The sequence below is a fragment of the Felis catus genome, chromosome C1 (genome assembly GCF_018350175.1).
Source record: "Felis catus isolate Fca126 chromosome C1, F.catus_Fca126_mat1.0, whole genome shotgun sequence".
In the NCBI taxonomy this organism is placed as follows: domain Eukaryota; kingdom Metazoa; phylum Chordata; class Mammalia; order Carnivora; family Felidae; genus Felis; species Felis catus.
Window position 1 is genome coordinate 178,107,282 of NC_058375.1, and position 27,568 is coordinate 178,134,849.

At 39.4% G+C, this 27,568-nt stretch overlaps 1 protein-coding gene across 9 annotated transcripts in view; it reads left to right on the plus strand.

Moving 5' to 3' along the window:
- The window catches only part of MYO1B (myosin IB), a 190,144-nt gene that overhangs the window by 134,376 nt on the left and 28,200 nt on the right, over positions 1-27,568 (plus strand). For 5 of the 9 annotated variants that reach the window (XM_019838395.3, XM_019838392.3, XM_045034161.1 and 2 more), the window contains exons 12-21: positions 2,133-2,219; positions 2,847-2,912; positions 10,493-10,498; positions 12,659-12,763; positions 15,866-15,928; positions 19,553-19,753; positions 20,927-21,153; positions 24,083-24,283; positions 25,915-26,008; positions 26,868-27,017. In XM_019838395.3, coding sequence (XP_019693954.1) covers positions 2,133-2,219; positions 2,847-2,912; positions 10,493-10,498; positions 12,659-12,763; positions 15,866-15,928; positions 19,553-19,753; positions 20,927-21,153; positions 24,083-24,283; positions 25,915-26,008; positions 26,868-27,017 — 1,200 coding nt within the window. The remainder of the gene's footprint in view (positions 1-2,132; positions 2,220-2,846; positions 2,913-10,492; positions 10,499-12,658; positions 12,764-15,865; positions 15,929-19,552; positions 19,754-20,926; positions 21,154-24,082; positions 24,284-25,914; positions 26,009-26,867; positions 27,018-27,568) is intronic. The other 4 variants (XM_045034159.1, XM_045034163.1, XM_045034162.1 and 1 more) reach the window with 1 other exon arrangement.

The window sequence follows — 27,568 nt, forward strand, 5'->3', positions numbered from 1 at the left end:
CACAAGTGGGATAGGAAAAGGATACTTTAGAAATCGTAATATAAATACATGTATAGGCTTACTCTGTGCCAGGCGCTGTTCTAGGCACTTACATGGCCTATGTGAAGAAAGTAAAAACTGGAAGGAGGATAGAGAAAAGGCATTCATCTAAATCCGGGCTTCTTTCTCCATTTCAGCATATATATGCATTTTCTGCAGTGGAATCATTAACCACTGTTACCCTCCAAGATGACATTGTGTGCTTGGGTTTTATTTTTTTTGTGCCAATTTATTGATGGATTTTCTGGGGAGAGGTTCAGGATTAGCATGGAAGTGTCAGATGAACTGGAAAGGTACCATAAGCTACGATTTGTTGCCAACGAAGGGCCTATATTATTAAAGCTGTTACACTTCATTTAGAAAGAAATGTGGGAAAAGAATTTCTGTATAATCTAATAAGTTGTGTTCTTTATAACATAAAAATGTAAAGCTTTAATAGTAATGCTCAAATTTCTGCTTATAAGCAGTGAAATGCATGCCTGTGGCCAGAGTGTTAAACACAGCAGCAAACTGGAGCGACTAGGTGGCTCAGTCAGTTGAGCATTCAACTCTTTTTTTTTTTTATGTTTATTTATTTTTGAAAGAGGGAGAGAGAGCACAGGAGAGGGGCAGAGAGAGAGGGAGAGAGAGAATCCCAAGCAGGCTCTGCACTGTGAGTGCAGAGCCCAACTCAGGGCTTGATCTCACGAACTGTGAGATCGTGACCTGAGCCAGAATTAAGAGAAGCGTCTGACTCTTGATTTCAGCTCAGGTCATGATATCAGGGTTGTGGGATCAAGCCCCAGTCGGGCTCCATGCTGAGTGTGGAGCCTACTTAAATTTCTCTCCCTCTGTCCCTTTCCTCCACTCATGCGCTTGCTTGCTTGCTCACTCTCTTTGTAAAACAAAACAAAACAAAACAAAACAAAACAAAACAAAACAAAACCAAACCCAAAATCCCAGCAGCAGACCGTCTTGCTTTCCTCCCCGGAAGCTGCTGGCGCTCGGGCCTCCCCAAGAGCGCTGCATCACATTGTTGGTGTGCACTAGCTAAATGCTCGTGGCACCCGATATGCAGGGGCTCTTAGGTGCTTCCTGGCAAGGCTGACTTTCTCCAGGGTGTGCCTTCTAAGTCAGGAGTGGAGAGACTATGTCCTCTGCCTCTTCTTTGGCAAGTAGCTCTGAAGAGCTTCAAATAAATGAATAAGCAAATAAAAGCATTTATTTGTATTATACAGTATATTGCCCACAGTGTATCGTGACTCTAGCCTCTAGATGTTATGGAATATCTTTTTTAAAATGTTCGGAAGGGGTGCACCTGGGTGGGTCAGTAGGTTAAGCATCCGACTTTGGCTCAGGACATGATCTTGCGGTTCGTGGGTTTGAGCCCCACAGTAGGCTCTATGCTGACAGTGCGGAGTCTGCTTGGGATTTTCTTTCTTTCTGTCTCTGCCCTTCCCCTGTTCATGCTCGCTCTCTCTCTCTCTCTCTCTCTCTCTGTCTCAAAAATAAATAAACATTAAAAAAAATTTTTTTAATGTTCAGCAAGTTGAATGAAGGAAAACATTTCTGAATTACATCAGTCAAAACCATTTTAATGTTTTTCCGTTGAGTTTCCTTTCCTACGTGTAGGGGTTAAAAAGATATAGTCACTGCATTAAATACACAGATTTTTTTATTTGCACAAAACATAAGCATTTTCCATTTTATTACCTAATGTTCATAATGATCATCCTGTGATAACTGTGTAACTTCCCTTTCAGTGGGCTTTTATATTTCTTACTATTCCCCTGTTGTTGGACTTCTAAAGTGCCTCTGATTTTTCTCTGTTCTTTAATACAGAGATGAGTATCTTTATGGAGAAAGTGTTGGCAATATTTAGAATTAGTTTCCTGGGATGCAAAAAAGTATAATGATTGAGGGTAAATAATTTGCCCAATTCTCTTAATGGTTTAATTGTTCATCCAGAGTATAGTAAAAACTGGCTCTGAAAATAACTTGAAATACAAGAACTTTAAATATTTAAAAAATACCTTTATTATTTTATTGAAATTAAGCATTGTGACAATCGTGGGTGTTGAATTTTTCTTGTCTTTTCTTTTCTTTTTCAATAGGCATATTATGCCCGTGATGCTCTGGCTAAAAACCTCTATAGCAGGTTATTTTCATGGTTGGTAAATCGAATCAATGAAAGCATTAAGGTACTGAATCTCTGCAACCAGATAAATCAGCTGTAATAGATGTGTTCAGATTACAAACGTTAAGTTAAAGATATTTTAATTTTATAATCAGATAAGACTGTTCCTTGAAAATAATTTACCTTGCATAGAATTGAAATTTGTCAGGACTCTGTTTTGTTTTGCATAGATGTTTTTGTGAGAAATCTCACCGGTCAGTGGCCTCATGGGTTTCGCAGAGTTAACTCTGAGAATCTGCATCCCAGGTCCTGGTCGCGGCTCATCTAACTAGTTGTACACACTTGGCTGAAAAGGTCACTTGACCTCTCAACCTACTGATATGTTTGTCAATAAAATGAGGGTATTGGAGTATTGGGAGTTTGAAAGGCCCGACCTATTGTAAGATTCAGTGATTGTTTATTATAATTAGGCATCACTAATGCCTTCTTTAAATAAGTCATCTATCATTAAAATTTCTGGAAAATTCTATACCAATATCCTATGTCATAGATTAAAAAACAACAACTAAATTATAGTTATTCTAGTTGTGAAACACAGTTAACTTGTAACATAAGTCTTTCTTCCTTAGTATGCTTTTAGTGTTATATTTCAGGCCTAAATTCAACTCATTATTTTAAAACTTTTTTTAAGGCACAGACAAAAGTGAGAAAGAAGGTCATGGGTGTTTTGGACATTTATGGTTTTGAAATTTTTGAGGTAAGCTTTTTTCTATTCTTTGTATTGTTTCTATTCATGCATAATAGTTGGAAATTAAATCATATATTCTATAGACAGCATTTAATATATAGTTAATATAACTTTGAATCCACAAAAAACCTCTGTGCTGATGTAACAAAACGTGTGTGTGTGTGTGTGTGTGTGTGTGTGTGTGTGTGTATTATATGTGTGTGTGTTTAAGTGCTGAGAGCCAGCATTTTGGAGACAATGCTGTTTAGGAAGAACTTCTTGTATCAGTATTTGACTTTTATAATCGCAGATTCAAAATTCTTACTGGGCAATTTCCAACAAGGTTTATGGACATTGTGCCTGTAGTCATTCAGTCATTTGTAGGAAAGTGAGACAGGATGATGCCATGAAAAAGCCAGGGACGGGAGGGGCGCCTGGGTGGCGCAGTTGGTTAAGCGTCCGACTTCAGCCAGGTCACGATCTCGCGGTCCGTGGGTTCGAGCCCCGCGTCGGGCTCTGGGCTGATGGCTCGGAGCCTGGAGCCTGCTTCCGATTCTGTGTCTCCCTCTCTCTCTGCCCCTCCCCCGTTCATGCTCTGTCTCTCTCTGTCCCAAAAATAAATAAATATTGAAAAAAAAAAATTAAAAAAAAAAAAAAAAAGCCAGGGACGGGAGAGCCAGATGCCAGTCTGGCCTGGCCAGTGCTGGCATTTCATCCTGATGGGCTCAGGCTCAGGGTCTGGATTGGGTGATTTGTTGGGTCTCATCCAACTGCAATCTTACAGTGTGAGTTCTGTTGCAAAGATTGAAAGAATTTCTGGTAAACTTCATAATGAATTTTTTAAAAAGACTGCATGCTTATTACAAATTAAATATTTAAAAATTATATACTTATATTGGAATTTCCTATTTATCCTTTTGCTTTGACATTTAGAAGGTGTTTTAAGAATTTTTGTTTCGCTTTGCTTTGCTTTATTTTTTTGTTTGTTTTTTTTGTTGTTGTTGTTGTTTTTTTGTTTTTTGCTCCTTTCTCCATTGTAAGGATCTTTTAAAACTCTTATTTCTCGGGAGTGGTATTTTAGTTTGGTTCAGGAAAATAACAAGTAGATCAGGCTCCTCCTCTCTTTATTCTCCCCATAAGTAATGATTTGTGAATTCTTTTAAATAACCAGGCCCTGCCCAGAATGACCACCAAAAGTGTTTATGTGTTCCAAATTATCAGGTTCACAGAACAGAAAAAAACATCAGCCCCCTCCCTGCAGCTAAGCCAGGACTTTCCAACAAATATCTTTTTCTTACAACATTTATTTTTGTAATAAATTTTTGTAAATCAAGATCCCTGCTTGATTTTGTAAATCAAGATCCCTGCTTGATCATGTTCTGTATTTAGTAGCCAGGGGTAAATCATTCTTGAGGGCTGACTGTATGCAAGCATTGCGGGAAGTGTTACATATATTGTCTGATTTAATTTTTACAAACACTTCATGAAATAGTTACTATTATTCCTATTTTACAGGTGAGTAGGTGAGGCTCTGAAGGTCAAGTCACTATGCTGGAGTTACATGGCTACAAAATGGCAGACTCAGGACCTAAATCCTAGGCCCCCTTCATAAATAATAAAAAACCTCTGATAGGGCCTTTTTGTTACTTTTCTCCCCAAACTCACAGGGTCCCCAGTACCTGGAAATAAAGGAGAAAACCCAAACATGATAAGTTTCTCAATCCCTATTTCTGTACCATTGCCTCATTCCAAACTGACCAGCATGGGGAACACCCATGGAGTTCTTCTACGTGCTGGTGGCCAAGCGTGGGACACCTGTGCTGTGTCCTGCCTGCTGCCCCCTGTCCTGCCGACCATTGAAAACTGTTCTTCAGCACAATGTCCACTTGTATTGATGCCTCTTTAGCAGACTATGCAAAAGAAAGTTTCTGGTCTCGTGGCAATAGGGAAGAATTTGAGGTTTGTGAGTGAGGAGAACTGCTTAAGTATACTCAGAACTCATGGTGATGAAATTACTTTCTTTCTAGCAAGTCCTCAAGTTACTGTTACCAAAGGGCAGCCGGTCAAAATCATTGTTTATAGTTGGCAGGGAAAATGATTTCTTACCTAGCACACTGCTGATCTATATTTAGATGGTTTCATGAACAGGACAAAAGTAGAGATCTTACTAGAAAGTTGGAAGGAAAAAAAAAAACACATACACACACACACACATTTAATGATGTATCTAAAATCAAAGAAACTGGTTTTATTTTATTTTTATGTTGCCATAAGAAGATTTATTGATCTATTAGGCCAGGTGCCTAATGTCATGTCACAATACATGAAAACTTTTTTTAATAGGATAATGGGGTCATGAGGGGACATCAGCTTGTCTTTACATTCTGGTCTGTCCTAAGATCTAATCAGCCATGTGGTAAGTGACCACACAGCACTCAGGGAGCTGAGTTATACCCCATGAGCAGTTTAACCATGCCTAAGTGAGGAAGTCATTTGTCATTATTTATTTACTGCCTAATAGGAATCATATTCCTGCGGTAAACAAGACAACTGTTCCTTCCCTGCATGGAGCCTACAATGATATTAGCCGACCCTAAGATGGAGGGTCTGTTCCTGGCTGAGGGCACATCCTATCTGGTAGGAAGGTCTAATCAAGAAACTAGGTTACTTTTTAAAAATGCGTTTGCTACAGATCTAATCCAAACAGAAGTTAGAGGGGCGCCTGGGTGGTTCATTCAGTTCAGCTTTGGACTCTTGATTTTGGCTCAGGTCATGATCTCGTGGTTCGTGAATTTGAGCCCCGTGTTGGGTTCCATTCTGTCAATGCAGAGTCTGCTTGATCCTCTCTCTCTTCTTCTCTTTCTGCCCTTCCCCTTCCCTCCCTCCCTTCCCCCCACCAAATAAATAAACTTAAATACAACAACAACAACGAAATTAGGTGTTCTGAGTGGACACAACCTGTAACTTGGGACGGGGTAAAACATCCTGTAGCAATGTGGGAATATTTTTTACTTAATGGCCAATTCAGGTTTCTCTCCAAGCCCATCTTTATGAATGTGCTTCACTTCTGCAAGTTATATCCTGATTTTTCTCAACACTGTTACAACTATGGACTTCAGTTATGAAAATGCCTGCATTATATTTGAAAATGCCTTTCTTTCTTCTTCAGAAGAATGTTCCAGCTCAGTAGTTCCTAAATTTAGCAGCATGTTGGAATCACTTGGGGAGCTTTACCCAAAAGCAAACAGGTTATATTTTTATTCTTTTTAAACAGAACTTTCGGGAGAGCCTGGGTGGCTCAGTTGGTTAAGCGTCCTACTCTTGGTTTTGGCTCAGGTCATAGTCTCAGGGTTTGAGAGTGCAAGCTGGGGATTCTGTCTTCCTCTCTCTCTGCCCCTCCCCCACTCGTGTTCTCGGTCTCTCTCTAAATAAATAAACTTAAAAAATAATAAATAGAACTTTTGGCATGGTATAAGGAATATAGTCACCAATATGGTAATGGCATCCTATGGTATATGTGCTGCCAAAGCGAGCACTAATGGCATCCTATGGTGACAGACGGTAGCTACCCTGGTGGTGAAAACAGCACAAAGTATAGACTTTTCGAGTCACTATGTTGCACACCTGAAACTAATGGAATGTGTGTCAACTGTACTCAAAAAAACAAACCAGAAATTTCAATCAAGGCCAAATTAACCAGTCATGTCTACAGCAGATCTTATGATGGCCCTAAAATCATGAGAGGTTATTTTTCCTTCTCCATGCAATAGATGCTTTGACTTTTTTTCTGTTTCCTTGAGAGAATTAAGACTTGTCTTTCATTATAACTAATTGTTCTCTGCATTTTCCTGTGTAAACTTTCTCAGGTTAATCTTCCAAACATCTTGATTCTTCGTAATCTGCTTAATTATTTATTTTACAATTAAATTTCTTTGGGGAGCACAGACTAGAGATTTGGATGTGTGCTTTTAGATACTTTTACCTGCTCTTTGATACAGAATTAGAAATGGTTTTTTTTGCTTGTGATTTATTCACATGCGCACCCCAGATGCCATCCCATAGTTTTCCTGGATTCTCAGCAAAATTAGAAAACATGGAAACATCAGGAAGTTCATACTGTTGAACATAAGGAAGCCAGATAATTAAGGACTTAAAAGTACCACAAGCTGAAATATAAGGGCTCAAGGTCTGACTTAGGGAGAAGTATTCAGAATCATCATCAGTGCATAAATGAAGATTTCTGTGATACTGTCTACCCCAGCGAAAATAAACTGATAGAACATAATGAAAATTCTGCCTTTATTTTCCTTGAAATTGACTGCAAGAATTAAGGGTTCTGCCTTGTAGAACACCCTGGGCATCACTTTAAAAATTGGACAGTAAAGGTCCAGAGGAAAAAAAAAAATTTAATGTCTCTAATTCTGCCTCATGACCCCTTTGACAGTTCCCATGAAAACACTTTTCAGCTGAGCTGGTGGAAACCTTTCATCCATTTTGGTCCGTCTCTAAACGGAAGAGGGAAACTGATGCATTAAACCATGGGATGATGACACATGGATTTGACTGCAAAGCATTCCAGGGCCAGCTGTGTGAATAGCCCTGCCTTGCTGGCCGCATGTGATCTGATGTCAGTTTGGAAAACAGATTAGTGGAACACTGATACCAAAAAGAAGGGGAAGTGAGTTAAAATCCACAGAGAAGAAAAATCTAGCCAGAAATCCTTATTTAACGTCAGTCCGATTTTGTAAGGGAAGAGAGTTATATAATCCAGACACTCCAATTCCACACAATCAAGTTTGGATGTTCTTGTAACTGATCTCTGAGAGACGTTCGTAGCATCACCATAAAAGAACAACAGCTATTCTTTTTAAAAAATTAAATTCAAGACTAAGTTGAGCCATCTGAATCGATTTAGCTTCTTGCTAAGTGCTTATCTGGGAAGTACTACAATTGGCAGGTAGTTTACTGGGAAAATTAATAAATTATTAGTGTGCCATAGGCCAAAACAGAACAGCAGGCTGGATATTTCACTTTTCATACAATGGAGCTAGTTTCATGCAGGCAAAGGGCTAGTTATTTTGAAGGGCTAGCTCTTTCTTCATCTTGCCCTTTTGAGCCTCATATACATACATGAACCTCATATACATATATTGTATATGAACCATATACAGTAAAGATATGAGAGGCTAGATGCAATGATTGTTCCAAATCAAATGACCTAATAGTTGGGTAAGAGTCAGTATAGCTTGGTAAGTGTGCCTCGTGGTTATGAGATTTGTTTTCTAAGTTGTTTTTAGAAGAAAATTGATCCTGGTTATAGGCAATCCCTTCTGTTCCAGCTTTTTTCCTCTGATTTCATTCTCCATGTGCTAGAGAACTTGAAGAGGAAGGAGAAGATTTAAAGTACCCTTTAGAGTGAAAATGGAGGGAAATAATATGGTTCATAATAGTATGGACATCATTACTCTTGCTTTAACCTTTTAAATCAATGCTTAAAGTATTTAAGAAGAGCACTATCATGCTGTTTTTCTTAAAACTTACCATGTTTGTGTACTGGGAAGAAAAATGTTACGTATTTAAAGAATACAAGACTGAAATGTCTCCCTGTCTCATAGTGTACAAGATATCATTAGCCTCCTCTGTTGCCAAGAAAATACAAAGAAATTAGTAACAGGCCAGTATTTTTGATTCATCTTTCAGAATCCTTCCAAGCAGAAAGTTCATAGTTGATACTTAAGAGTATAAACTAGTTGTGAACTTCATTGGGGGGTATGGTTTGCTGTTTCTTTGATGTTGAAAAGGTGGACTCAAACTCAGGAATTCTTGACAGAAACCCTAGACTTTAAAGTTTTGGTATATTACATACTTCTAAACCTACCAAGTTCTTCCTATCCCGGTATACTCTTGGTGACTACAGTGTAAAACAGTATCAAAAGTAGACACCTTGCTGTTTACCTGTTTTTCCTAGAGCAGTCCAATGGGGGTGGGATGGTTCTGGGCTCCATTCAGGGAGACGGTATAATGGAAAATTCTGGATGTGCGTATTTGAAGATGTTCCCCAAAGTTTTAGTTTTCTCCTTTAGCCTTTGGGGATAAATGTGACTTAGACAGTGGAGACACATTCCATGCATGGGGCATGGGTAGAAAACTGGAGACGGGAGGGGAGATGAGTCATTCAAGTTCCTGCCCACTTCCTCCTTAGGAGACTTTGATTCATGAGACTGACATGTGGGAGACAGCGCCCAGCTCATGGATCTCTGGCCACCCACGGTTCTCGACACACAAAAAGCATCCAAATATCAAATTGCTTCAGGGCCTTTGTATTCATGTGATGGTTCCTAGATCCAGTTTAGCTGTTTTCTAAAGGGAAGAAGGACCCGAGTGGAAAACCCAGCGGTGTTTAGTGCCTGTGTGCATGCAGTCACGTTCAGAGCCTGTGCAAGGTGTAGCTATAGGAACTGCTACCAGGCTGCTCCTTATTTTTTTTTTTTTTGCAAATTATAAACTTTTGGGGCGCCTGGGTGGCGCAGTCGGTTAAGCGTCCGACTTCAGCCAGGTCACGATCTCGCGGTCCATGAGTTCGAGCCCCGCGTCAGGCTCTGGGCTGATGGCTCAGAGCCTGGAGCCTGTTTCCGATTCTGTGTCTCCCTCTCTCTCTGCCCCTCCCGCATTCATGCTCTGTCTCTCTCTGTCCCAAAAATAAAAATAAACGTTGAAAAAAAAAATTAAAAAAAAAATAAATAAAAACATTAAAAATTAAAAAAAAAATTATAAACTTTTGCATGTTATTTTTAATGATTCATGAAGTCCCATTTCCCAAAACATTTGGACAATGTCAACAACTCAAACACAGATCATAAGAAATGCGATGGCCTTCATTTTTGGCAATAATGATTGCTCTGGTGATTTGTAACACGTTTTGCAGGCTGTGAGGTATGTTTGCAATAAATGCTCAGATATTTCTGTGGGGAAGTAAGCTGGTTTCTGCCTTGGTGATTGTGCTGTTCTATTTTGTTTTTGTTCTTTAAGCAACAGGATAAGGTAGGAGAGACCAGTTTTTTTCTTAGGCTGTCTCCAGAATGCTCTCTCCTTACCACATTGTTTATGTTTGAAGGAGAGACATAGCAGGGACAGCACGGGGAGTGAGGGGGAGTGCGGTGGTGAGAAAGAGGAGCTGCTTCTGGATCTTGCTGGATCTCTTCACTCCTGTGGTGACCTGCTAATTGCCTCTGTCTCTGACTCCCTGGGGCGATGGGTTATACATACACGTTTTTCCTGATAATTTAGAATTAGACGCATTAAATCCTGAAGCCTTGGGACTTCAAGCAAGTCACATGAGGTATTGTCTGAGTCAGACTTTTTATCCTGCGTAGCTCACGCCTCGCAGAACCACAGTTCAGACACCACTTGTAGGTATTGTAGACCTGTGGTTTGAACTGGTTGGACGTGTGTCTTGATTTCGGAGTTTTATGCCAATCAGAAACATAACCCGAATGGTAAAATCTGTCATTTGCACCAATGAATAACTGTCGGTAAGTGTTTACTGTTAGAAGTTTATGGCAAATTAAGAACTGATTGCATTTTGTATAATCTGTCCCTTTTTGCACCAGAATGCAGTAAGTATGAACTGTTTGCAGTGACAGTCTGTTGCATGCTCCTGTGTTAATGGCTTCTCCAACTGTGTGGATTTTGCAGTAAATGGCCATTGATTAACTGTGTGCAAATATGAAATAGAGAATTCATACAGGAATCTTTAAATGTTGAAGGGAAATCCAGTTGAGTTCTAACTTACTCCTTGAGTGGCGTTGTAATTGTGAAGCTTTGCCTCTGATTTCTAACCTGCTTGTGTGTATTTCATAGTCCTGTTGCAGAGCGTACTTCAAGCTGTTCATGGTCATGTGATGTGTCCAAGGACACTACTTATTCTCCACTTCCTTTTCCTCGTTAGTTACCATATGAAGTTCAGCATCATTTTGCTTAAATGGCTCCATGAGCATAGACTTATTAAATTGACAGAAAGGATTTACTCCATGGATTTCATGGAAACCCATAAAACTTTAATTTTATTTGTAGGTTTAATTTGGGGTAGTGGTATTATATAAGGATATATTTTACCAAACTAAGAAAGCCAGACTTCCTCATTGAGAAATGACCTTATCCTGACCATAATCATAATAAGGCGTCTATCCCAGATGGGCTTGTGCTTCTGACAAAAATTGTTAAGTTCCAAAGATTAGAACACATAGCTTTTAAAATTTTATGTGAAAATGAGTATTGGGGAAGGCCCTTTGTGCCTAAGACTGTGTTCGTCTTGAAAATCAGCATGTGCCCTTTAGTAAGAACCTGCAACATTAAAAACAAAAAACAAAATAGCTTTTATCCTTGACCAGACTTAGCATTAAAAGATTAGTCAGTGATAGTGTGTATGTGTCATTTAAGGTTTAGAGTTAGAAGTTTTCCCTGATTAATTAGTTCATCACTGGTGATAGGAAACCCTTAGCTGACTTCCGGCAAAGAATGTGGTCAGATACTGCGTGACTTTTTTGCTTTCGTCACTCACGGAGAGATTCGAAGGCCAGTTGCTCTGTGTTTTCACAGGAAGCGACGAGCTTCGGTTTCACGCCTGGACACTCCTGGCTCATTAGGCCAGGAATAGCCACCTCAGTGGGACAGGAGTCAGGTTTATCAGTGGGGAGGTCATACCATCCCTTGCTCCCATGGCTACCATCTCCCGTCTGCAAAGACATATGATAGAGGTGAAGAGAACATGTTTTCTTACCAGATCTACCTCTTCCAGAATGGTGTGGTTCTTGGCGAATTGTATTCATTCCACAGGCATGCATTTTGTGCCCTCAGTATATATGTCAGTACATTAAACCCTGCGGATTGTTCAGAGATGATTTAGGTATGGATCTTGCATCGGAGTTCATAGGAGGTAACTCTAACATGAAGAGAAACTGCTGAGGGGCCGAAGGGTGATAAATATGTGAGCCTTCTGAGAGAAGAGAGATTGTTTCTCGCTGGGGAGATGATTTTGATGTGCTGATTCCCTTGGGTCTCTTATTTTTTAGGCACTTCACTCATTCATTCACTCATCAAGTACGTGTGGAGAACTTGCTAGGTGCAAAGTCCTGTGCAAGGCATGGGCTCACATTGGTCAGCAAGAGAGTCACATGGTCAGCCCTTGCCCTTAAGGAACATACAGTCTAATGAGACAGATGAGGCTGAAACTAATCAATACATGTGTACACATATGCACATGCATACACGTATATACACACAGCATGATTTTTAAAAAAGTGCTGGTATCTAAGAGTTTGAATGAGGGAGCTGACCTCAGAAGGGGGCAATAAGTGATCAGGTCAGGAAGACTTTCTTGGGCTCTAGAGTTTCACCTGAGAATGGAAGATTGAGAACTTAGGTGACAGAGATTATAAAGCTCACTGTTCCTTTTCTGATTCTTTAGGAGAAACTTTTTTTTTTTTTAACCACATGTAGAGTGCTTCTCTGTCAACTAAAAGTCTTCATCTTTCAAATACTGCATAACGTGTGTATACCTCATTCATTCACTTGACTCGTGAACCATTTCTTGAGTGCCTGCGGTGTGCAAACCCTCTGTGTGCTGGGCCTCGGTGTCCCAGGAGCTGTGTGCTGGGCTGCAATTAAATCTGCGAGATGGCGTGTGATGTCTCTTATGGATTGAGCTGTTGGAGCATCGCTGCTGTGGGACAGCTCGTGCATGGTTCATAAGGCCGTTTTCATTTTTCTCCATATAGGACAACAGCTTTGAGCAGTTCATTATTAATTATTGTAATGAAAAGCTACAACAGATCTTCATTGAACTTACTCTTAAAGAGGAGCAAGAAGAGTATATACGGGAGGTAATGTTGAAATATATGTTTTTTAAATGTTCCTTTTATACTCATAATACAAATTGTGGATTTAGAAGCCTATCTAAACATGATCCTAAAATCAGATTTATCTGAGTTTAGCCATGTTGTGTCTCTTAAAAACCCATTTGTTATGACATCTAAGCTACCTGGGATTATCTTTGCTGCTCTGCTGCTAGCGCCTCGAACAATGCCTGGCACATAGTAGGTGCTCAGTAAACATCAGTTGACTGACTTGAGTCCTGGTGGATTCTAGTGCAATGATGTAAAATAATAGTGTGTTTAAAAAAAAAGAGTCTGAGGGGCGCCTGTGTGGCGCAGTCGGTTAAGCGTCCGACTTCAGCTCAGGTCATGATCTTGCAGTCTGTGAGTTCGAACCCCGCGTCAGGCTCTGGGCTGATGGCTCAGAGCCTGGAGCCTGCTTCCGATTCTGTGTCTCCTTCTCTCTCTGCCCCTCCCCCCTTCATGCTCTGTCTCTCTCTGTCTCAAAAATAAATAAACGTTAAAAAAAAATTAAAAAAAAAAAAGAGTCTGAGATGAATGGACCAACAACTGTGACATCCATACAAGGAAACACTACTCAGCAATTAAAAAGGAACAAACATGGGACGCCTGGGTGGCTCAGTCAGTTGAGCGTCCAATCATGATCTTGCGTTCATGGGTTCGAGCCCCGTGTCGGGCTCTGTGCTGACAGCTCAGAGCCTGAAGCCTGCTTCGGATTCTGTGTCTCCCTCTCTCTCTGCCCCTCCCCACTCGTGCTCTGTGTCTCTCTCAAAAATAAATAAACATTAAAAAAATTTTTAAAAGGAAGAAACGCCATTTGAAACACCAGGGATGGACCCGGAGGGTATTATGCTGAGTGAAATAAGTGAGACTGAGAAACACAGACACTGTATGATTTCCCTCCCGTGGAATCTAAAAAACAAAACAAATGAATAAACAAAAAGCAGACTGATAAACACAGAGAGCAAACTGATGCTTGCCAGAGGGAAGGCGGTGGGGGATGAGCAAAGTGGGTGAAAGGGAGTGGGAGATACAGGTTTCCAGTTATGGAATGGATAAGTCACAGAAATAAAAGGCCCAGCGTGGGGAATATAGTCCATGGTCTTGAAGTAGTGTTGCATGGTGACAGATGGCAGCCACACTTGTGTTGGGCATAGACTAAGGTATAGACAAGTTGGGGCACTAGGTTGTACACCTGAAACTAATGTAACAGTATGTCACCTCTACTGAAAAAAAATTTTTTTAAACCAACAAATACTTGATCATGTGCTCATCTGAAGAATTTTAATCATGGCTTTTCCAGAGTCAAACATATTAAACATGAAAGGAAAAAAAATAATAAAATAAAAATGGCGGTCCGTTGTCCAAAAAAAAAAAAAAAAAAAAAAAAAGGAAAGAAAAAGGAACAAACAATTGATAAACACCATAAAATGAAGGATCCTCAAATGCACTAATGCCAAATGGAGGAAGCCAGACTCAAAAGTCTGCATACTGTATGATTCCATGATATGTTGTTCCAGAAAAGGCAAAGTGACAGAGACAGAAGCGTTGGTCATTGCCAGAGGACAGGAGTCGTGAGAGTGTGACTACCAAGGGGAAAAACAAGGGAATTTTGGTGGTGGTTACATGACACCATGCATTTGCCAAAATTTATGAGAACTATATACCCAAAAAGTCAGTATCACTCTGTATAAATTTGAAAATATTTTGAGGCTTTGTTCAATCTTGAAAAGCACTGATTTCCTAAGATTTTATAATAAAAACAGGTAATATTTATTGAGCTCTTACTGTATTGCCAGGTGTTGTACAAGTGCTGTGTATGGATTATCTCAATGTAATTTGAAAGTAATCAGAATTAGTGTTTACAAAGTCCTTGTATCCTTAATTGTAAAACCATACTTGGTTTTCATCCTTTCATTTTTTAAATAGTTAATGTTTTTGGAAGTATAAAATTATTTCAGACAAAAGGAGAAATCATTATATTCTGCATATGTTGTATTGTATTTTTGTTTCCTTTTCATTTATTTGCTTTAATATTTGAATAATGATACTACCTATTTTTCTTCATTTTCTATAGCATAGTTGTAAATCATTAAAGACACTGAATCCTTTTTTTTTTTTGCCTCAATATAGATTTTTCTAATGTGATTGTTATCCCCAGTGACTTAGTAAAATAACCCATCTACTTGAAAGCTACATCATAAATATTTCATCTTTCTTTCAGAATGATCATCATGCTTTAGAAATGTTTTATACTTTTCTGGCACTTTTTTAACGTAAACTTCCTAAAAGCCAGATTCATTCCCTTCCTGTCTTCTCACCATAAAGAGATTGCCCCAACTTTGATGTGTAACTTAAAAGTTTGTACAGATTGTCTGAGACACGTCTAAGAATATATAGGAAGATCCCTAGCTTGCTGTATGAATTAAATTTCTTCCCCATTGGAAGAAAAATAAATGTTTACACTTATGGGCAGAGTATAAACAGATCCAGAACGATTACATTTAGCCTCACAGATTTGGCTTTGTAGCTAGCATTAGAACCAGTGGGTTGGTTTTTGTGTCTTTCCTTATGTTGAAAATATTTTGTCTTAGCACTGGGATATTTTTACATTTGAAATAGTCAACTGCCCTACAACATGGGATTGACTCTAAAATTAATTTTTTCCTTGTGATTACAAATCAAGAACAGAAAAATGTAGGCCCTAGATTCCTGGGATCAAGTTCTGACTTATTTCCTTATAAACATTGTAAATATACACAGAGTGATATTGACCCAAGGGCCTGTTGAGTCCGTGTTTGGCACAGAGCCAGGGGAGTGCATGGGAAATTGTCACAGATGGCAGAGTGGAATGAGGGGCAGTCTCAGAACAGGTCAAAGGTGTTCCTTCAGTCACATCGTGTCAATGGTGGACTGCTACAATTAGGGAAGTTTTGGGAACCGGAAGATGACATTTGCTGCATTATTGTGTAAAGGAAATATTCAGAGAAGAAGGGAAATATATTAAGATGGCAGAGTCTGTTTTATCGATGGTAGTGTTGTAGTATCATCATCGTATGGAATCTGATTTTGTTCTGTTTTCTTTCTCAGGGCATAGAATGGACACACATTGACTACTTCAATAATGCTATCATTTGTGACCTGATAGAAAATGTGAGTATTAGGTATAATTTTCTAAAAAATTCTCAGTAATAATTTACTGCTTATAAAAGACCTCACTGCCTTGGTGTCTTCATGATTTTGACACTTCTGAGAGCTGTGGAGTTCTAGAGACTTTATTGTAGCCATGAGGAATCATACACAGTTCTTGAACACACATACAGACAGCTGGACATTTTGATCCTTGGCTAGGATTTCCTGTGCTCATCTTGTGGCCGCATCACAGAGCCCTTTAGGGCATTAATATGCCTTAGATGCATCATTCTTTTCTGTATACTGGTAACCCAGGTCCGGTCCGCGGCTCCTGGGAATATGAGCACTGGTCAGAGGAGGCTCTGAAAAAAAGGTTTTCGCCAAATCAAATATCCATTTCATTTCTAAAACTCTAGTAACTTCTTCATATCCCGTTCAGTGGTTATTACCAAAAATATAATTATTGGTGAGGATGTGAAGTAAAAGGAACCTCTGTGCACTCCTGGTGGGAATGTAAATTAGTGCAGCCATAACAGAAGATAGTATGAATGTTCGTCAAAAAATTAAAAATAGAACTACCATATGATGGTAGCAATTCCACTTTGGGAATATATCCAAGGGAAACGGAATCAGGATCTTGGAGAGAGATATTTACTCCCATGTTAATTACAGGGTTGTTCACAATAGCCAAGATATGGAAACAGCCTAAGTGTCCGTCTATAGATGAATGGATAAAGAAGATGTGTGTATATACAATGACATGTTATTCAGCCACGAGAAAGAAGGAAATCCTGTCATTTGTGACAACGCAGATGGACCTTGAGGGCATTACACTAAGTGAAATAAGTTAGTCGGAGAAAGACAAATGCATGACATCATTTATATGTAGAATCTAAAAAAGCCAAAGAAACAGAAGAGAATGGCAGTTGCTAGGGGCTGGGAGTAGGGGAAATGGGGAGATGTCCGTCAAAGGGTACAGACTTTCTAGTTGCAAGATGAATAAGTTCTAGAGATGTAATGTGTAGCATGGTGATTACAGTTAACAATGCTATATTATGTATTTGAAAATAGTTAAGAGGGTAATTTTTAAATGTTCTCATCACGAAAAAGAAATGGTAATTATGTGATGTGATAGAGCTGTTAACTAAGGTTATGGTGGTAATCATTTTGCAATATTGAAAGGGTACCAAATTATCGCCTCGTATACCTCAAACTTACACAGTGTTATATGTCAATTATATCTCAGTACAGCTGGGAAAAAATTTTAAGTAAATAAAGAACAGGGGCGCCTGGGTGGCTCAGTCAGTTGAGCGTCCAAGTTCGGCTCAGGTCATGATCTCACGGTCTGTGAGTTCAAGCCCCACGTTGGGCTCTGTGCTGACAGCTCAGAGCCTGGAGCCTGCTTTGGATTCTGTGTCTCCCTCTCTCTCTGCCCCTCCCCCACTCATGCGCGCGCGCTCTCTCTCTCTCTCTCTCTCTCTCTCTCTCTCTCTCTGTCAAGAATAAATAAACATTTAAAAAAATTTTTAAGTAAATAAAGAACAACAAAAAAACATGCCCTTCAAGTTAAGATAAAGGAAGATGAAAGGACAGTCATGGGAGCTGAGTTAAGTAGGACCCCAGGAGTGGCTCAAGTATTGACCTAGCCTTGGTTCAGAGAACCTATGCAGGGATGTCTTGTGTGTGACTTTGCAGGTGGCCAAGAGCCACAGGATTTTTCAGGTGACCACATTTGTCTGTATATATGTGAAAAGGCTTTTGAAGTCTAAAAAATTACTAGATATGTCTTAGATTCCAAAAGGTTACTAAATATTTTATTTTTATATCATCGTCTGTAGTTTATTATAAATGAATTGACTGCAGGAAGATTGATTTGTATGTGAAAACCTGGAAAAACTTATTTTATGCTTAGGATTACTCTCACTCCTGGCTTTGATAACCAAGTTATTTGAAACAATGCATAAACTTTATTGTCCTACAGTGGTTTTAGTTGTCAGTGGTAGGTGAGTGCTGTGTTTTAGGAATAGAATCACAGGCTCTACATGTCCCAACAAGTGCCTTTCACAAAACCTTTTGGAAATTATATAATTAGCCAGTTATCTCTTCTCTCAGTTTTCAAGATATTCCTGAAAGCTGCACCTTTAATTAAATTGAATATGCTGAAGCGTTACTGTTTTTCTATTAATAAGTAAACTTCGTTTTGAAAAATCTGAACAGTGTTGGAGTGTGAACACTAATGTTCCATGTAAGCAGTTCAGAACTCTAATATCTGGGAAATCAGTAGACTGACTGGAAAGTTTTCCTGGTAAATTTTGTGGAACCCAAATTGTGGGAACTTGACTTCCAGAAGTCATGACTAGCACATTTTCCTTCATAAATAATAATCTTGAACTTAATTATTTCCCTTCAAGAAGGAAAAAAAGAGAAAACAGTGTTCATACACTTAGTTTAATTAGATTATCTCAGCCCTAAGCACCCTTGCACGTATGTTTGAAGAAACTCATGTTCACATAGGAGCCTGGGCACATAAAGGAAGTGTTTCCTTCCAGCATTACCTAAAAGTAATGTTTACTCTGGGGTTGTTATGAACATACTTGATTCCTGAGAGTCCACACTTCCCCTGGGTTTTGTGTGGAATCAACAGATCTTGGTCAGAGGATGTCCCGGCCTTGTGAGGAGAAGGAGAGAGGAACCCGGGACTCTTGCCTGGTGGATGTGGGCGGGGCTGATGGTCAGTAGAGTGGATTATTCTCTTGGGAATGGAGACATATGAGCCTGTAGGGGCAATCCAAGGAACAGTGGCCTTTATTTAGCAAAGTAGAAGATTCCTGATTTTTTCCTCCTTTTAACTGGGCTGGCTGCTCTTGGGATAAATACAATCATAGGGTCTGAATACATAACAAATTCTCACTCATGTTCAACACCCGTTTTGAAATTTTATGTGGAATACGAATTTTATTCTAAACAGATACTCTTGAAATACAGCTTGATTGCATTGATCCCAAATCACATCTTTTTTTTTTTTTTACTACAAAATAAACCGTATTTTGAACACATGAACAATTTGAAAACATCTGAAACCAATTTCCTTCTCAAGCTATGAATCAAATAATGGCCTCAGAAAAGACTGTGCTTTGTGATTTATGACCACATGTTGTAGAGACAGCATTGTCACATTAGTTTCTGACGTTTAGATTTGTGTTTGAATGTGTTTTGAATATGAGGTCTGACTTGCTTTTTTGAACAATGTGAGTTGCAGTCATCAGCCCGCTGAGGTGGCTGAGGTGACTCTGTAGGTCCTGTTCTGAGGGCGGAAGGGAATGGGGGAGGGCAACTGATACAGACCCCTCCTCCCCAACATCACACACGCACCTGGGACACTGTTCTGAGGGCGGAAGGGAATGGGGGAGGGCAACTGATACAGACCCCTCCTCCCCAACATCACACACGCACCTGGGACACTGTGGAAGGGGACCGACTTCTGTGGCTTTTTGTTACTTGTTTTGATTGTCTGCTTTTCGTTGTAACTGAACGGAATTTTCTCGTGACTAAGTTTTTTAATTGTGTTTGACGGTGTAATTAGGAATCATTATGAAAACAATACAGTGAGGAAGGAAGGAAACCTTTTTACTTCCTTTCTCGCAGAACACAAACGGAATCCTGGCCATGCTGGATGAGGAGTGCCTGAGGCCTGGCACGGTCACCGACGAGACCTTCTTGGAGAAGCTCAACCAAGTGTGTGCCACCCACCAGCACTTCGAGAGCCGGATGAGCAAGAGCTCTCGGTTTCTCAATGACACGTCCCTGCCTCATAGCTGTTTCAGAATTCAGCACTACGCCGGCAAGGTATGGGGGAGCCGCAAGGTATGGGGGAGCCGTGAGCGCTCAGCGGGCCTGCGGCTGTTCCCCCGAGGAGGCCGTGCCTCAGAGGTAGCGTTCTGACCAGTGCCAACTCGTGAGGAGAAGCTGAGTTGCTAGAAGAGTAGAATCAGTAAATGTTCAGTAGAAGTAGAATCTGGGTCATGTTGAGCAAAATCTTACTAATACTGAGAGCTGAGAGGAAAGCCAGTGGACTTCACGAGAGAGTTGGAATGTATTTTAAAAGTCGATTTTGTTGTTTCTCAGCTCTGAGATATCCTATAAAAATAGATCTGTCAACATTAATAAAAGGAGACGTGGTAGTAAAAATTAGGAGACACTAAAGACTTACAATAAGGTTTTACAAGCACACAAATATTATGAGTTCTTAGATTGAGATTTTGAAACAACAGTGGGGAAATACTGACTTTTTAAAAAAAGCATTATCCATTTGCTTTTGTGAGGGAATTTTATACCATCTAAGATACATAAAAATGTTAAAAACAAATTTGACCGTAGCTTAATTTTCAGAGTCCTGAAAAAGTATTGATTGACATTAATACCTCCTTTCTTCTAAATAAGATTACAAACTTCAAAGAGGAAAACATTCTCAATTATGTAGCTAGTAAAAATTAAGTATATAGTATCTGAATTACTGTTAATTTCAAAAAGTTGGAACTTGGTACTTATTCCCCCCCCCCCAGCTTATGTTACTAAAAGATACTTTTCTGTTCAATTTCTCTGCTCACCTAGGATGTCTGAAAATATCAGTGCTATCTCTATTTTCTCCTATCTACTTAAGACTAGAATTGGCATATGTGAACTTAAAAAAAAAAAAAAAAAAAAAAGTAAAACCTCAAAAATGTGCTCAAACACCAAAAAAGCCTAAAATCCTTTGAAAATGTTATGAGAGCATTTTTGGAGTTTATTCTTGCAAATCCTGAAGGGTAATAGAATTTATTTTGAACTCTTCTGTGATTTAGACAGATGGAATTTAAACTTGGAGGCTAATTCGGTATTAGGAGTGTGACTAATGTGTCGGGGGTTTTTTGATGGAGAAAGAGGAGGCGGCAATAGAGATAGTCCTGGAATATTTTTAACGGTTATATGACGTTCTGGAGTGCAGTTTATCAACTGCGGAGTCTCTTGTGCTTCTCGTAGGTGCTGTACCAGGTGGAAGGATTTGTTGACAAAAACAATGACCTTCTGTATCGAGACCTGTCCCAAGCCATGTGGAAGGCCAGCCACACCCTCATCAAGTCTTTGTTCCCGGAAGGGAACCCAGCCAAGATCAACCTGAAAAGGCCTCCTACAGCGGGCTCTCAGTTCAAGGCATCCGTGGCCACGCTGATGAAAAACCTGCAGACCAAGAATCCAAACTACATTAGGTATTTTTGGCACATAAAATTCTCTGACAAGTTCATCATGAAGGCACTTTCAAGGAAGATCATTTTCCTGTTTGCCTTAATCTGAATTAGCCCCAGCAGAGGATAACTGAAGCTCTTAAGACGTCGAATAATGTGGTATCTTGGGTTTACTTAAAAAATACTCCAGTGCCCTTTACCTGCCTTCAAGTAAGGAATTTCAGAATGGGGGAAAAAAGTGTGGTGTGGGATGGGAATAGATATTTAATGAAATCGCATTGTTGGCTCCTAGGTTCTTAACTTTCTGTATCTCTTTTTTGTTTAATGACAAATTCAGAAATGTATACTTTCTTTCTGGTAAGGGTTTTGCATAATACTCTTTATTGGATTCGTTTTGGATTCTTGTTACATTAACTTAGAATGCAGCATTAAAGCAAGCGGGGCTTCAGTTAGAACTTTGGTGTTAGAAAATATGTGCCTCTTTCTTTCCTAGGAGACTTGTAGATTTGAAGAAAGGAATGACTCCCCAGACAATCTTACATTTTTCAAAGCAACAAAGAATTCCTTAAGAAGCATCTGGTCTCTTTTTTCTTTTTCTGGGCATCTTAGATCTCAAGATTCAGTAAAGACCAATTAGGATTAGAGTTTTACATATGTGTATTTGGTGAACTAGATAATAGGAGATGTGTGTCTAACAGGTCAGATTTCATATAATGCATACACACCCACACATACCTTCCATAATTGCCTTTGAAAATACAGTTGTGAGGAAACTAGCGTGAAGAACATTTTTGTGTCTGGCTTGTTTACCAAATATTGATATTAGTAACAAATGTAAAGAGTCAGAATCCCCTGGTTTGATTGCAGTCAGTCAGGTTGGAGCATATATTGGTTAAAGATCCTAGTTTCAAAAAAGAAAGAAAAAAAAGGAAATTTTCTGTGGTCAGTTGCTTTTGTTATTCTCAATTAAGTGGACTTTAAAAAAATCGTTACTTAATAATAATTTACATGACATGGTATGCACAGATCCTAGGTGAACAGCTCAGTTATTTTTTTCACCAGCGTATATATACACTTTGGCAATCACCACCCTGGTCCAGATGTGGAACACTCTGTTACCCCAGAATTGTTCCTTCATTCCCCTTCCCTTTTAGTGATTTTAATGTATTTCTAAGAAGTCTTAATGAACTACAAGTTTGTGAGTATTATCATATTTTTTCCTAGAGTCTTTGTAGTTTCAAATTTCATATTAAGGTCCATATTTTTCCATATAGATAACCTGTTGCTCTGGCATCATATACTGAAAAGAAAAAAAACTCTTATTTTTTATTCAGTTATCTTGATGTCTTTATTGAAATTCAGTTGAAAGCACATGTAAGAGTCTAAGTCTAAACACACTAGTCTGTTCCACTGATCTGGTTGTCTTTTTTTTTTTTTTTAATGTTTATTTACTTTTGAGAGGAAGACACAGAATCTGAAGCAGGCTCCATACTCTGGGCTGTCAGCACAGAGCCGGACATGGGCTTGAACCCACGAACCATGAGATCATGACCTGAGCTGAAGTCGGACGTTTAACAGACCGAGCCACTTAGGCACCCCCTGGTTGTCTATTTTTAAGCCAAAGAGTGGACATTATTTTTATAAATGTTAAAGGAGAAGCATAAAAACACTGAGGTCATAAGATTTAATTGTTCACCTATTACATATGTGTGTAGAATTTATTTAGCAGTTGTAGGTAGGCAAATGTAACCATAAATGTTTAGCAGCAGTGTTAATGAAGATACAGAGGTTGCTTCCATAAGATCCAAACATAACAATGGCTTAAACAAGATTGTCATTTATTTCTTATGTAACTTCTGAGTATAAGGATTCCCGGGCTAATACGACATCTTTGTTTTGTGGCTCTGTGATTCCCAGGGTGTTTCTCTCATCCATATTGTCAAAGATGGCTCTCCACTATGGCTACATTCCCAACAAGCAGTTAGCGGAAGAACAAAGGGAATGCAAGCCCCTTCCTTTTAAAGACACTTTCGGAAGTGCCATATATTAATTCTGCTGTGATCCTAGTGGCCACAGTTTTAATCACATGGCCACACCTGCTTGCAAAGGAGGCTGGGAAATGTTGTCTTTCTTTGAGCAGCAAAATGCCCTGTTAAAAAGGAGGGAGAGGGGCACCTGGGTGGCTCAGTCCGTTAGGCATCCGACCTCAGCTTGGGTCATGATCTCACAGTTCGTGGGTTTGAGCCCCCCATCAGACTCTGTGCTGACAGCTAAGAGCCTGGAACCCGCTTCGGATTCTGTGTCTCCCTCCCTCTCTGCCCCTTCCCTGCTCACGCTCTGTCTCTCTCTCTCTCTTTCTCAAAAATAAATAAACATTAAAAAAAATTTTTTTTGAAAAGGAGGGAGATATGGGGTTATAGGGAGACAACAGTGTTTTTAATAATGTCACTGAAGTATCTAATACACATACAATACAGTAAAGTGTATGACTCTTCATTGTACAGCTTAAGTTTTAACCCCATCTGGACCAAGATATAAAACATTTCCATCATCCCATAAGATTCCTTTATGCCCCTTCCCTGTTGATCTGTACCCCTAATTCTCCCCAGAGGTAACAGCAAACTGGTTTCTAACCATAGATTTATTTTTCTCGAACTTCATATAAAAAATGTACTCTTTTATGTCAAACTCATTTCAGTCAACAAAATGTCAGTGATACTCATCCATTTTATTGTATGGGTTGGTATTTTATTCTTTTTTAACTCACATGTATGTCCCATATTTTCTGTAAAATGATTTGAAATAATTTTAAAAGCAATGACTAGGTTACCCAAGAATAATAAATAATTATCCCAAGCAGTAAATAACTATATATACTATATTTTATAAAACACAGACAGATATATCCGTTAAGAGACAGAGTTTAAAACCTAAAATCTTTGTAATCTTTTAGGTGCATCAAACCAAATGATAAAAAAGCGGCACACATCTTCAACGAGGCTCTTGTGTGTCATCAGATCAGGTACCTGGGACTTTTGGAGAATGTCCGAGTCAGGAGGGCAGGCTATGCCTTCAGGCAGGCCTATGAACCTTGCCTAGAAAGATACAAAATGCTTTGTAAACAAACATGGCCTCATTGGAAAGGACCAGCAAGGTAAGAAATTCATTGGTTACATTTAATAATGAAGTTATAAAGGATACAAATAACATGCTGTTTTCTTCACGTGCTGTTAGTATACAGAATTTGACGGAAAGTTGGATGTAACCTCTGTATTGGACCATCTTCCATCAGGATACCATTTTATATTAATTATTGATTGATTATAGAGGTCTCGATTGTAAGGTTTGGATGGGGCTTATCCAATCCACGAATTTTAAAAATACGCTGTGGCAAGTTAGTAGGAAGGGATCTGTAATTGCTAAGTATATTTGTGTAGAATCATAAAAGGGTGGAGTTAGAGGTGTCTTGGATCAGTGCTCTCACCCTTTTGGTTTTTTTCTGTAGGGAATTAACCCCAGAGACAGATGGTGGGGGTGAGGGTCTTTCTCTTTGCACGAGGTCCGCACCCATGGAGAAATAGATATAGGAACAGATTGGACTCAGAGAGTCAGTGTTATTGCTGATAAAGCGGGATTGAAGAATATGGCAGAATCTGGGCCATGCAGCTTTCAGTTTATCTTCCCCGAATTGTACTTAGCCCTCCAGTCCCAGACAGAGCGCTGGACCACTACAGGCCCATCCCATGGAGCAGCCCCTGTGAGCTCTACACATGCAGAGAGAATGTGTGTGCTGGTTGGGGTGGAGGGGCGGGGGGGCTGCTGCAGAAGAGAAAGTGGGCTTTGCCTGTCTGGTGGTCTTTCTTCTGCTCTCACCAGTCAGAGGAGTTGCCCCTTCTCTGTAGGTTGTAGAAGCTCTCCCAACTGCCACAGGAAGGCCAACGTGCCTCTTTTACGGGCCCATGCAGAGACTAGGGATTTGATTTCACTGTACTGGTATTGCGTCCACATTCTCTGGACTGGCCTTTAATAGGGACATCAATAGTATTAGACACTCACCCTTTACTACGAGGAGATGAACTCCAGACATATGATGGGGTCTCTGCTACAAAATTCAATACACAGATGATACAGAATGTGGGTACTGTTTGTTCCCACTGCTAATTTCCAGGTCAGAACATGTATTCACTCCCTGCCTGGCACCTAGGCCATAGGTTGATGGGATAAAGTTTAGTTAGAAATTGCTGTTGAAACCGGGGTCCAGGATGGAGAAGTCAGAGCCAAGTTCAGGCAGGCCTCGCTCCTACCACATAAGGCCTATGCTTCATGACACCCCATTGGTCTGGCACTTAGCGCTCTCTTCTTGGGTCCTGCCCACACTGTGAGGCACGGAGGCGCAATATTAAAAATATTTTGGAGAATTAACCATGCGCATTCAAAATAGGTGTGAATTTCTTACACACCCTCTGGGTTCTGGTTGGTGCTTTGTGATGGGTGTATCTGATTCAAAGATTACCTCTGCTAATGAAATCAAGATACGGTTTTAATACCCTATTGTCTTAGACTGCATAGTTCTGAACCCAAATTTACTTTTTTAGTGTTACCTGGATTTGGTTTAATTCGTGGAATTCAGTCTGAAGATTCTTTGATAGAAGGCTGCTTACTAAAAGACCAATTATACTTGGAAAGAAAGCTATTATTTTATACCACTGAGAACCTGATACTGTGATTTCAGAGAAGATAACCTCTTTTTGTAACTCAGAAAACTATTTTTATTTATTTTTATAGGGCTGGCGTGGAGGTTCTCTTTAATGAGTTAGAGATTCCTGTAGAAGAGTACTCCTTTGGTAGATCAAAGATATTCATCCGGAACCCAAGAACAGTACGTAACCCAAACCTTTACAGACTGAACTTATGTTATAATCATATAGGCAAATTCTTAAAGGATATTTAACTTCATAACATTACCCAAGATGCTGCCGATAGTGCCTCATTCAGTTTTTTCTGCAAATGTCCGAGAGGATGGGCGAGTACGGGGCATTAAAAGAACATGTGTATTTGTTTATGAGACATCAAAATCTTAGATTGTACAACACTTCATAAATCATAAAGGAACTGTTGTTACAACAATAAAACCTTCTTAACTCATAGGAATTGGAGGTAAATTCAGTCTGTATTTATAATACCTGAATTATGCAATAATTTTAGGAAAGACAGCCCTATTATTTTGAGGTACATGAAAGCACTCATATTTAAAAAAATTTTAAGCTGAAAATTTTAAGCTTAAAATTCTACTTAGGAACGTCCAAGGGAGCATTTTTTTATAAATGAATTAGCATGAAGTATAACGAATACAACAGTCTTTTTGGTAATTTGGAAATTTGGAGAATCTGGAAGAATGTTTGAATTGTTAAACAGAGACCTTATCAGCACTTCCCTGCCGTAACAGTTGCATTCTCCTGGGTAGAGTAAAGGTAAATCTAAGTGCCCAGTTCGGCCCTTCTCTGATTTGTCATAAATTCTATATCACCTAAGATAAATAGTGATCTTGTATGAATTCATGAAAAGAGTTTTCTCATGGGTTATTATCCATATCATCCATAATCAAGACAGTTATTCATTTTTTTCCTCAAATGGGGTTGACTTTAACATCATGACATTTTTCTGCCTGGGGATGTCTTTCATGTATGTCATAAGGTTTTGGTAGAGTTTTGATAAATCCAGCTGTCTTTTCTTATTAGTTATTCAAGCTAGAAGACCTGAGGAAGCAGCGTCTTGAGGACTTGGCCACTCTCATTCAGAAGATTTATCGGGGGTGGAAATGTCGTACCCACTTCCTCCTAATGAGAAAAAGCCAAATCGTGATAGCTGCCTGGTACAGGAGATACGCGGTAAGAGCCTCCACCCTTTTACTCTGTAAGAATGATGCTCATTGGCTAGTATTTGTTATGTACTTTGCGTGTAAGTTTTACGTATTCAGTCCTCCCAGCAACCTCATAAATTGAGTGCTTTTGTGGTACCTTTGTTAAAGGTGGGAAAACTAAGGCATGAGCCGTTGAGTAACTTGCCCGTGGTCACGCAGCTGCTAAGTGGCAAAGATGAGGTTTGAATCCAGGACTATTTCATAGCTCAAGTTGAGTATATCACACTGCCTTCCAGTGATATAGGTCCACATAGTGGGAAATCTAAATCTTGAATTTGCTCATCGGATTGGAAGAGACGGTGTCATTTAACCCTTTTCATGGGGTAGGCTCAGTTTTCCAAAATAATTGGCTGTTTTCCATGTATTGTAGCAGCACTGAAAGTGGCTTAATTCCAGAAAACTGGTGCCACATTTTAGTAGAATTCTGGATTTGGTGAAAGGATTGGATTTCCTTTAGTCCTCAGCTTGCTGGCCCTATTATCTATGGGAAAAGACTTAAAGATAAAGTATGTTTAGTTA